Source organism: Rattus norvegicus, chromosome 18 (assembly GCF_021556685.1).
Source record: "Rattus norvegicus strain SHRSP/BbbUtx chromosome 18, alternate assembly SHRSP_T2T, whole genome shotgun sequence".
Lineage (NCBI taxonomy): Eukaryota > Metazoa > Chordata > Mammalia > Rodentia > Muridae > Rattus > Rattus norvegicus.
Window position 1 is genome coordinate 56,766,686 of NC_141551.1, and position 12,814 is coordinate 56,779,499.

General features: G+C 46.9%; 1 protein-coding gene across 1 annotated transcript in view; it reads left to right on the forward strand.

The window, feature by feature from the left end:
- Positions 1 to 12,814, forward strand: part of Pde6a (phosphodiesterase 6A) — a 77,100-nt gene that overhangs the window by 37,046 nt on the left and 27,240 nt on the right. Inside the window, 7 exon segments of the mRNA NM_001107386.2 lie at positions 844 to 910; positions 4,062 to 4,109; positions 4,449 to 4,598; positions 5,003 to 5,146; positions 8,625 to 8,690; positions 8,822 to 8,968; positions 9,878 to 9,985. Of these exon segments, the coding sequence (NP_001100856.1) occupies positions 844 to 910; positions 4,062 to 4,109; positions 4,449 to 4,598; positions 5,003 to 5,146; positions 8,625 to 8,690; positions 8,822 to 8,968; positions 9,878 to 9,985 (730 nt within the window).

Here is a 12,814-nt window from a genome sequence, read left to right on the forward strand (position 1 = left end):
TCCTCTGGGCTGACTTCCCGCCCAGTGTTCACTTGATAATAATGACTGATGATGGTTGTTTTTGTTTTATTGTTTGGTTTGGGTTTTTTTTGAGACAAGGCTTCTCTGAGTAACAGAGTTTTGGCTTTGAACTGGCTTTGTAAACCAGGCTGGCCTTGAACTCACAGAGCTGCTATACCTGCCTCTGCCTCCTGAGTGCGGGGATTAAAGGTGTGGGTCACCATGCCTGACTAATGATCGTTATGTATTTTTCTGTACGTGTATGTATTTTCGTCTTAAAACAATCAAGCAAAAAGTAATAAAATCATGTGCCTCCTACTCAAAGAAAAGGACACTGAGAAACACATTGTCAAGTGGCTTAGAACCAAGACGCAGTAAGGAGGCTGTGGTAGTACTGAACCACAGATCTATGGGGCCACTGACATATATGTGCCCACTGTTGACTGAAGCACTGCTATACAGCACATAACTGTAAGCCCAGGATCTGTCGTGTTGCTCTCCCTGGAAATAAACATTACAGTATTAGCTTTGTGCTCGGTCCATGGTGGGAACTTACCACCTCTGCCCTTCATGAGGGGAGACCCGGCATCTGCTTTGCAGTCAGTAGTAATCAATGTCTGGAGTGTTCATCCTTGTGGACAGTCATGACAGTTCTATTCATGACCCTCTTTTCCATTTCAGAATGTGCAGTATGTGATTGGCCTTGAACTCACACAGCTGCTACACCAGCCTCTGGGGATGAGGCCGGTGAAGTGAGTGGGAGCAGGGGCTAGGCCAGTGGAAAATGAGGAGGCACGGTCCCTGACGTGAAAGTCACTATTTATTTGTCTTTGGCCTTTGCAGGAACCCACCTGCTGACCACTGGGCTCTAGTTAGCGGTCTTCCCACTTATGTGGCTCAAAATGGTCTGGTAAGTGATACATGGGGGAGGGGCAGGTTAAATCTGGGGGACTAAAGAGTTTTAATCAAGAGAATGAGGAAAGCAGGGTTAGTGTGAATCTTTCAAGCCAGAGACTTTTGTTTTTATACTTTACTCAACACCTGACCCACAAAAGACAACAGACCATTGACATGTCCAGAAATAGCAACTATAGAGAAATAGTTCTTACATGGAAAGGTGTATAGTGCCCCTGATGACAGAAACTTGTGCAAATATATCAGGGACAATGTCTGGACCAGCTGATCTCTCAGGCTCCCCAGATACTAAGAATGAGCTCTTACACCAGACGTGATTGCCATTCCTAGCCTCTCCCTCCTACCCACATACAGGGCAGAGCACCAGGGTGCTACCTGCTGCCATACCTGTGTTACTCAGACTTTTTGTTGCTATGACAAAACGCCTGGCTGGGGAACTCATATAACCTTCAAAGTCACACTCCCAGTGACCTATTTCCTCCAGCTAGGCCCCAAAATAACCCCACCCAGCTGGGGACCAAGCTGTCAACCCAGAAGCCTGTATGGGATTTCCCCCCATATTTAGACCAAAACAATGTTCCACCCACTCAGCGTCGGAGAGTAGAGTGATGGTCTCCTGTGTTCCAGAGCAGGGTCGTGTCTGCTAATTACACATCACCCCATGTACTATTTTAGCCTGTGGCAAAACATCACTGGCCTGTGGTAAATCAGTGGCCAGGAAGCCAAAAGGAGACAGGAAAATGAGGCGTGGCTTCCAATATTCTGTCAATGACATGATCCAATAAGTGGAAAAGTACCTGCTAGGCCCGCTCACCTCTTAAAAGTTTCTATGACTTCCCTCACTGGTGAGCAAGAGTCTCATTTTACCCACGAGACTTTGGGGACCCTCCATCTCCAGACTCTATGACTTGCAGAGCTGGGTACAGAGGTCAGGAGCAACATGCTGTATGTGCTTAGCATTGCGGAGGTGTTAGGGCTGAGACAAGGTGGCTCAAGGGGGAGGAAGGAGCCAGATCTAGTGGACCTTGAATGCCAAAGGCTGGCACTTGAATCCGAAGCTCCCTGGAGGCAAACTGAGAAGGGCACAGGTCAAGTAAGAGCTGATAAGAATCTCAGAGTTGGGCAGGGGATGGATGTTCATGCAGGTGATAGAGTGCTTGCCAATACTCATGAAGGCCTGTTCTTCATTAATCCGGGTGTGGTGGCCCACTTCTGAAATCCTAGAATCCAAGAAGTGGAGGCAAAAGGATCAGAAGTTCAAGGTTATCCTTAGGCACATAGTAAGTTAGAGTCCAGCCTGAGTTAAATGAGACTCTCAAACAAACAACAAACAAGCAAACCCCAATCTCAAGGAAGGCCGACAGACACTGTCACTAGGTACCGACAATAATGAGGACCCAGACATATGTGTTCATTTAATACAACTTCAGCAGAAACAAGATGAAGAGGAGATACAGGGTCAGATCTCATACTGAGAAGGCAAAGCCAGCAGGAGTTGGTGACTAAGCCAGAGGGGAGAGGAGAGAGATGTGAAAGCTGATCTCCAGCTTCTGGACCTGTTGAACACCACAGCTGTTGACCTGGGATACCTAGTGATGAGTCACCCACACTCAACAACAAGTCGAGACATTTCTCTGGGGCATGTCCAGCAGGGGGATGAAGAGACTGTTTTTATACCATGGGGTACAGAGATAGAGATCGAGAGTCTCAGGATCAGGCAGCACCGGAAACCACAGGTGCAGATGAAAGCTCCAAGGGAGAGCTCACCTGATGCAATGCTGGGAGATGTTGGGGTTTCCAGAGCTGGTGGAGGAAGAGGGTTCTGGGAAGGACAAACAGGAGAGGTCAAAACTGTTTGGAGACCTAGGAGAAGCAGGGCCATGGTCACCAAGGAAGCATGTGAGAGGCCACATGTATATAGCACTATGTAGCACAGGGATCTGGTGAGGAAGAAGCAGGAATCCCACCATAGCATAAGGCCCTTGGCAGACCCATTAAAAACAGATTTGGTAGTGAAGTGGAGGCAAAGCCAGCAAGAAGGCAACTGAGGAATGGTGGTCAGTGAGCAGGTAGGGAGTGTATGATAAAGGAGGAGAATGTTTGCCTGGATGGTTGCTATGGTAGCTATGTCAGCTAGAAGAAGATTAGCAAGGTTGTAGGAGAGATTGGAGCATGCTCCTGGACTGAGAGCAACAGTGAGGAAAGAGCAAGGGTATCTGATGGACAGTGCTTAGAAAGGACATGTCCAGTTCCCAATCTGAGACTAGGCAGCTCAAGACAATCAAGACTTGAGACTATGCTCAAGTAGGGCTGTTGCCAGCCCATGTGGGAATGTTTTGAGAGCAGAAAGAAGAAATCCCTTCACAGTTGGATTTCAGCACTCAATCAGATGTCTTTGTGCAGCATACACACTACACAGCCACATATAGTGGCCCCATTGCCAGTATTCCAGAGGGGGGATCATATTGATCTTGTCTTCAACAAAGGAATCTAGCAATATAGAGGCAGAGTTGAAATACTTTTTGTTTCTTAATCAAATTTACAGCCCAAGGAAAGGATAACAAATGAACAGAACTCTAATGTAACTGAGCCAGAGATATTTAAAGGTGCCTCTTGTAATGTTAGCCCGTAGGAGGCAGAAGCAGACTCCAAATTCCAAGCCAGCCAGGGCTATTGTAACACACACACACACACACACACACACACACACACACACACACACACACACGCACACGCACACGCACACGCACACGCACACGCACACGCACACGCACATGTGTGCATGCACACTGACATATGTATGCACTCACACACATGTGCACAACCTTACACATGTACCCAAATATCCAAATACTTAGCATAAGAGCCACAGAATGGAATACTATTCAGTTATTGATAACGACAGCAGGACCCTTAGCTTTTCCAAACCTAGAAATGTCTAGGATGTAACAAAAAGAAATAAAATCTACCAGGTGACCTTTCCTAGCTGGTAACCTCAGTTAATAACCCTGAGCCATTTTGAATCTGTCCACCTGATGAGGACAGTGCACTGCCTTGGGCGAGGACTTGGGTTCAGAATAGGGAGCAGGGCTTGCAGGCACTTGCTCAGCTCTGACCAGTTGCATTATTCCCCTCCTGGCTTGCAGATCTGCAATATAATGAATGCGCCTGCAGAGGACTTTTTTGAATTCCAGGTAAGCCATTTTTATTTGATCCCTTAACCACAGAACTTTCTCCTGTCTCTCTCCAGGAAGAGCATAGGAATATACTAGGATTTGCCTGTTTTCTTGGGACGCAGTCTGGATAGTGGAAATTTGGACAAAGTTACATTATAATGGAAGGGGGAGACTGTAGTAACTGGGTAAATTCCAAGGACACTTTCAACTTCAAAACACTTGCATCCCTCACTTTCTGACTCCAGGAACATTGTTTAGGCTACTCCCTATCTGAGTCAGGCCATAACCCCAGTCCTGTCACGGCTATCTGTGCAGCATGGAAGGGTTGGAGCCCTCAGCCCTGCCATTCTCTTACAGAAAGAGCCTCTGGATGAATCTGGATGGATGATTAAAAACGTACTCTCCATGCCGATTGTCAACAAGAAGGAAGAGATCGTGGGCGTGGCCACATTTTACAATCGCAAAGATGGGAAGCCCTTCGACGACATGGACGAGACCCTCATGGAGGTATGGGATGCTGGGTGGCCCTTGGTTGATGGGGTTCAGCTTCGGGGTTGCCCTCCAGAGTTGTGCAGCTGTGAGGGGGTGGGGTGGGAGGTCATAATCCTGAGGATCCTTGAGAGCCGCTTTCTCCACACTCCTTCCTTACTTCCACCCTTCACTATGGGGAGCAGTTTTGGGGTCACCTGTTGAGTTCCTCCGCACATCCTGCTTGCTCCACACATTTCTATTCATGACATTATTACTTGCCAGTCTTCCCTTAAAATGCATTCACACCCATCATTTTATCACAGCCTGGCTGCCCCACACAGCTTTTGCAAAACCCACTTTATAGCTGAGAAAACTGAGGTCTCAACAGTCAGCATCCGACTCCAGGCTGCCACCGCCTCTAACTCGTTCTTTCTCTACAGTCTTTGACTCAGTTTCTGGGCTGGTCAGTCTTAAACCCTGACACCTACGAGTCCATGAACAAACTTGAGAACAGGAAGGATATCTTCCAGGACATCGTAAAATATCACGTCAAGTGTGATAATGAGGAAATTCAGAAGATCTTGGTGGGTAGTGGTTTTTGCTTGTTTTCACTGTGGTGGGGCATGTGGGAGAGATGTGCCAGCCGGAGGCCATGTACGAAACCCATGAGGCGGAGCCTGGGATGAATGGATTCAGCCCTGTTCTCTCTCATGTAGCACTCAAGGCTGAATGGATAGATACGTGAGCACCAGAGTCTAGCCAATAATGACTGCCTAGATACATGAGCAGCAGAGAGTAGCTAATAAAGATTGCCTGAGGAACAATATTTCTTGCAGGGTCAGCTTTGTCTTGGATGCCTGACCCTGGCTTGACAGTACCACAGGGGTACTAGACTCAAGACTGACTTGCTACTAGAGACAGGCGCAACTAGTCTCAGCTCTCACTCTGGCAGGAGACCTTATCTGGCAACCCTGTGGATCAGGAGCCATTTCTCAGAGTCTCTTTTCTATAGGGTCACTATAGGACCCACCATGCGGTAGGCAGAGTGGTGGTTCAGAGAGAGTGGGAAGCCTTCCCATATTTGCACCACTTTGTAATTTAGGGCTGGAGATGTGGCTCAGTGGCAGAGTGCTTGGCTAGCATGCACGGAGCCCTGGGTTGGATACTGAGTCAGGGCACACACTAAAGCAAGACAGAGCACCTGGGGTTGGCATTAAATAAACCAAGATCCAACAAAGAAATTGTTAGTCAATGGCTTGGGATAGGATACCCAGCTGAGATCCCAAGACCTCACATGTTGAAACATCCTAGGCCAATGTTCACAGAGGTCTCTCATTTCCTTCTCTCTTTTGGTTTTTGAGGTATAAGTAGTCCAGGCTGGCCAGTCTTCCTGCCTCTCTGCCTTCCAGTGCTGGAGTTCCATGTGTGTTCTACCATGCCCAGATCCATGACTTTCTTTTCTTTTTCTTTTTCTTTTTTCTTAATGTAAGGACTCTCATAGTCCAGACCTCAACTTGTTCTGTAATTAAAAATGTCCTTGAACTTCTGATCTTCTTGCCTCTACCTGAGGTTACAGGTGTGCACAGCTATGCCTGGGTATGCGGTAACCCAGTGCATGCTGGGTAAGCTCTCCACCACTGACCTATGTCCCTAGCCAAAGGCCAGTTCTTTTTTTTTTTAAATTTATTTAATACTTAATAATAATTCTTTGGTTTCCGGGCAAACATCCCCCTCCCCCTCCCCTTCCTTATGGGTGTTCCCCTCCCAACCCTCCCCCCATTGCCACCCTCCCCCCAACAGTCTAGTTCACTGGGGGTTCAGTCTTAGCAGGACCCAGGACTTCCCCTTCCACTGGTGCTCTTACTAGGATATTCATTGCTACCTATGAGGTCAGAGTCCAGGGTCAGTCCATGTATAGTCTTTAGGTAGTGGCTTAGTCCCTGGAAGCTCTGGTTGCTTGGCATTGTTGTACTTTTGGGGTCTCGAGCCCCTTCAAGCTCTTCCAGTTCTTTCTCTGATTCCTTCAACGGGGGTCCTATTCTCAGTTCAGTGGTTTGCTGCTAGCATTCGCCTCTGTATTTGCTGTATTCTGGCTGTGTCTCTCAGGAGCGATCTACATCCGGCTCCTGTCGGTCTGCACTTCTTTGCTTCATCCATCTTGTCTAATTGGGTGGTTGTATATCTATGGGCCACATGTGGGGCAGGCTCTGAATGGGTGTTCCTTCAGTCTCTGTTTTAATCTTTGCCTCTCTCTTCCCTGCCAAAGGTATTCTTGTTCCCCTTTTAAAGAAGGAGTGAAGCATTCACATTTTGATCATCCGTCTTGAGTTTCATTTGTTCTAGGCATCTAGGGTAATTCAAGCATTTGGGCTAATAGCCACTTATCAATGAGTGCATACCATGTATGTCTTTCTGTGATTGGGTTAGCTCACTCAGGATGATATTTTCCAGTTCCAACCATTTGCCTACGAATTTCATAAAGCCGTTGTTTTTGATAGCTGAGTAATATTCCATTGTGTAGATGTACCACATTTTCTGTATCCATTCCTCCAAAGGCCAGTTCTTAATCTTAGAAGATGCCAGAGATTATTTCTTTTCCATCAATAGTCAATTCATAGGAGAAAACACCACGTTTAGATGGAATGCCTTGTGGTTTGACTCAGGCCATCATCCCAGTCAAATGATGCATATATGGACCAGAAGGATATGTAGGCTCAATGAACCAGTTGGAAGTTAACAGATTCCACTCTGGACCAAGAAATCACAAACAATTACCTGGGTTGCTTCATCTGGCACAGGGGAAAAATAGGTCCAGGGAGGGAAGGCACTTGCCTCAAGGTCACACAGCAAAGGAAAGCAAATCAAATGAAATGGCCAAACCCTCATTGTTCTCTGTCACTAGGAACAATAAAAATATAAATAGCGATATCGTTAGGACTACACCGTGGCAATAATTTTGTACTTGCTTTACTTGTACTTTTGTTTGTTCAGGGATGGCTTTACTATGTAGTTTGGGCTGAACTGAACTTCTCTATATAGTTCGTTCACATTGCCCTCCAGACTAAGATCTTGCTGCAGCATCTGAGTGCTGGGATTACAGACGTGTCCCACCGTGTCTGGCTAGTTCACGTATTCTGTTTAAAAACAAGAACCAGGCATGGTGGAGTACACCCACAGTCTCAACACTGCGGAGCTACCAGGCGTGGTGGGGCATGCCCAGAATCCCAACACCCCAGAAACTGAGGTTGGAGGATACATTGCTGCAGGTCAGCAAATCTGAGCCAGCCTGGACTGCCCAGTGGGTCCCTGTCTCAAAAGACAAAATCCTGAGGGTGTAGTGCTTCCTAAAGTGTTTACCTACTATGCAGCAAGGCCTGGGTTCCATCCCCAACACACTACACACACACACACACACACACACACACACACACACACACACACCACACACATACCATACACACACTACACACACACACACACACACACACCACACCACACACACACCACACACTTCACACACACACACACACACACCACACATACTACATACACACACACCACACCACTCACACACACCACACACACCACACACACCACACACACACCACACACACACACACCACACCACTCACACACACACACACACACCACACACACACACCACACACCACACATACACATACTTCACACACACACCACACATACACACACCACACATACCACACACACACACCACACCACTCACACACACACACACCACACACATACCATACACACACCACACACACACCACACACACACACACACACACACACACACACACACACACACACACACACACACCACATTACAGGTTTTGAACCCCATTTAATAGAAGAGCTGGACAGTGACAACCTGAATTTGAATGTAGGTTTCCACAGCTCCAGAACTGAACAGCGGCCTCAAAGTGGGCACTTCTGCTGGAGGAGAGACCAAAGCAAAAGTGGGGGGGGGGTGGAGGGCTCCTTGGCTTCTTGAGGTAATAACCTATTGCGTTTTCTCTGCTGTTTTGGGGCATGGCAGAAAACCAGAGAGGTGTATGGCAAAGAGCCGTGGGAATGCGAGGAGGAGGAGCTGGCTGAGATCCTGGTAAGCAGCCTGACCCTGGGGCAGTAGGGCTCAAGCATCCCTTCACCCTCCTTGGCTCTCCTTGGCAGACCTGGGGGAGGGGTGCAGGAGCACCTCATGCTCCTTAATGACTGGACTTCACTCCGGTGCAGCAAGAAGAACTTCCAGATGCCGAGAAATATGAAATCAACAAGTTTCACTTCAGTGACCTGCCCCTTACGGAACTGGAGCTGGTGAAGTGCGGCATACAGATGTACTATGAGCTCAGAGTGGTGGACAAGTTCCACATCCCGCAAGAGGTGAGGCCCAGGGCTGCTCCCCTTCCCTCCCTCTGCAGCATCATCCAGTGCAGAGCTCATCTTGCAGTGCAGCCTGGCCTTGAACTTGTGGCTTTTGGGTCCTGGGACTCCAGGTGGGAGATACTATACCCAGATCATTGCCGTCCCTCCCTCCTTGGTTTTAAAAGAGCAGCCTGGTCCGTAGAACGTGTGGAAAGACTGTGTGCTCTGCACTTGGGATTCAGAGTTTGTGCTTAGGGCCTGTCTGAGTCCTCTGGTAGAGAAGGCACTGTTCTTCTGGACTGACCCTGAAGCTCTCACGTGGATGGGAGATATCAGTTAAGTTCCTGGAAACAGGATCCTTCACTGCAGGATTCCTTTCAAAGGTACTCAGTGGGAGACAGCGTGGGAAGGAGGATGGTGCTCAAAACCTCCTAGACTTTGATTAAAGTAGTGGCTTTCAAAGTGCTGCCTGAGATTACATCAGTACAACTCAAGACACTGTCAGACTGGCAATACGCTTTACGCAACACACCCCACACACCCCACACACCCCACAGACTCAGATACATCAGTGTGTTACCAGCTCTAAGGACTCTGACAGTATAAGAATCTCCAGTGATTCTGAAGTACACTCCAGCTGGAGAACCATGGGATTAAACTGTCCTTTTTCTCAGGACAGTTGCACCCCTGGCATGTTTAGAAATCACTGCTGAAGCTCAACCTGTGGAGGATGTGGGCAGCTATGGTCTCCTTGGCTCTAACACCTGCTTTCTTAGTGTCAAACAGTATAGTACTTTCCCAGTGCTTCTGCATCTGTGTGGACACTATCTGGGTCAGTGATGGGGTTGGAGGACCCTGGGTCTCCTGAGGGAGGGTTTAGCCACCCTGGGCAGGTACATGCTGCCTCACTGACGTGTGTGTTCCCAGGCCCTGGTGCGCTTCATGTATTCGCTAAGCAAAGGCTACCGGAGGATCACTTACCACAATTGGCGGCATGGCTTCAACGTGGGGCAGACCATGTTCTCCTTGCTGATGGTACGGAGTGCTGTGGGGTGGGGGAGACTGGCCCACCTGGCAGCCACGGCATGGCCACTTTTATTTATTGACTTTTAAGGATTGCAGAGTTCTGTCTGGGAACTGTGACTGAGCGTTAGAGGACTTTCTTAGGAGGTTCAATTTTTAGCACTGATTTAGAAAAAGAAAGAATTGCATGACCAATTCAACTCGGTCAACAGGTTCTCCAGAGCATGAGCAAGGATTAAAAAGAAAAAGGAGAATTAGACAACACTGTAGCATGACTCCAGTCAGTTCTGAGGCCGAAGAGGGTTTAATTTTTATACCATTTTAAGTACATGTAAAATAATAAGGTCAGTTCTGGGTCAAGGAACAAGCAAGGTAATAAACAAAATCCTGTAAATACCTTTCTAAGGGCTAATCAGGATGACCAAGACAAAGGGACTGCCACACGTGCCACAGCTAAGCCTCCTCTGAGTTTTGCAAACTATAACTCAAAATGCAAACATTCTTCGTTTAAGCCTGAGTCCTGAGTCCTGGCCCAAAGTCAGACTCCCACCTTGAGCTTATTTCTTTAGTCCTGGCCTCTCAGATCCCCCCAAAACTCTCCACAATTGCAGAAGTACCACAAGCATTAAAAAAAAGGTCCGTGAATAAGCTGGGCATGGCGAGTAAGCATGAGATCACAGCACTCAGGAGGCCAGAGCAGGTTATCCTCGCCACCTAGCAAGACTCTCTCAAAACACAAACAACAAAAAAGTCCAAGAATAGAAAAGCATACAAATCTTACTAAATTTTACAGAGAGAACATACATGCCATTTATATTTTAAATCAATGAAACAATCTATAATATTTCTAGCATATATTTTTATGTTCTTCCATTACATATGACAATCAGTTTTTTTAAAAAAAAAATCTATTATTTCCTGTGGACAAGTGTTTTGACTGCATGGATCCAAGTGTACCTTATATGTGTAGTATCCAAAGGGACCAGAAGAGGGCATCGGATCCCTTGGGGATGGAGTTTCAGATCACACGGGTGCTGGGAATTGAACCCAGGTCTTGTGGAAGAGCAGCCAGTGTTTTTAACTGCTGAGCCATCTCTGCAGCCCCAAGATTCTCTTATTGTATAAACTCATACACACATAAAACACATTTCCTACTATATAAGACACAAAACTGACCACCAAAGTCACTTTTTAGTTGTATAATCCAGTGGCATTAAATACACTCACAATGCTGTGCTGTCTTTGCCACAATCATCTCTAGAATGTTCGCCTTCTCAAGCAGTAGCTCTGTATTCTTTAAACAATAATGCCCATTTCTCCTAGCTCCTAGGCAACCCCACTGTATCTTCTCTCTGTGTAAGCTTGAATACTCTAGATACTGCTGCAATTGGAATCATGAAGTATTTGTCCTTTTGTGCCTCGCTTTTTTTCAGTTAGCACAGTGTCTACAAGGTCCATCCTCTTATAATTTTATCACTGCACAAAACAGTTTTCCTTTGCAACCGTGGGTGGGAGGGGTATTGGAGATTACTTCTAATGCTTTGATTTAATCAGGAATCTGCATGTCCAAATGCTAAATGCATGTCCTTGTCCCCAATAGGTTTTTGATTGATCAATAAAGATGCCAGCAGCAATGGTTGGAAAAAGGGAGACGGGCAGACCCGTAGAGTTGTGTGGGCTAGGACACAGGAGAGAAGAGGAGATGCAGAATCCCCATGATTGGGGGTAGGGTTGGGGGGGGAGGGAGACTGATCGGATTTAGAGCTGCAGAGGGAAGATCATCTGAAACATAGGAGTAAAAGGAAAGAGTTCCCCGAAGGGCTGCCCAGAAGCATCTTGGGCAGCAAAGGCCAATGAGCCTCACAGAAGGGATAGGGCAGCAAAGTTAAAAGTAGATTTAGGTGTTCAGCCAGGAGTACCAGAGGGAAAAGCATGCTAGCCTTGGGAGGCTTAGAACTCCCAAGGCATTTCAAAAATAAGCTAATGTGTGTGTGTCTTCTGCTTTCAAATCCAGATAGCTCCTGTGCGTGCCTGAGATCCACCAGGAGCCAGCCAAAGTAGTGTAGCCCAAACTCATACCTACGGGGAGAGATGTTATAGAACACTTCCTAAAACCAAATTTGTGAACGGTCACGTTTCTAATATAAAACAGCAGAGTATTTGTATGTAACCTATGCCTCCTATATATTCTTGTTTGAGACCAGGTCTTGGTATGTAGCTCAGCTTGATCTCGGTGCCTTGATTGTCCTGGTTTAGCCTCCCAAGTACTGGGAGTACAGGCATGCACCACCACACCAGGCTCCTTCTGGATACTTTAAATAACATCTAGATTCCTTAAGATGTCTAGTGTAAGGGGGTTGGGGATTTAGCTCAGTGGTAGAGCTCTTGCCTAGCAAGCGCAAGGCCCTGGGTTCGGTCCTCAGCTCCGAAAAAAAGAAAAAAAAAAAAAAAGATGTCTAGTGTAATGGAAACACTATACAGGTATTCTGCTGCATTACTTAGAGAATACCAACAAGAAAATGTTGGCATAAGCATATTTTTTTTAAAAACAGGATCATGCAGCCCAAGTTGGCCTTGAACTCTCTATGTAGGTCATGATGACGTTAAGCTTTTGATTCTCTTGCTTTCACCTCCTAAGGGCTGGGATTAGACGGGTATGACACCATTCTTGGCTTATACAGTACTGGGGTGGGACCTAGGGCTTCGTATATGCTAGGCAAGTGCTCTACTGAGCCACATCCTCAGTCCCCTAGAAGACAATTTAAAAATATCTTTTGGATCCACAACTGGTTAGATTCATAGATATGGAGCCCATTAATACAGAGGGCTGACTGTAACTAC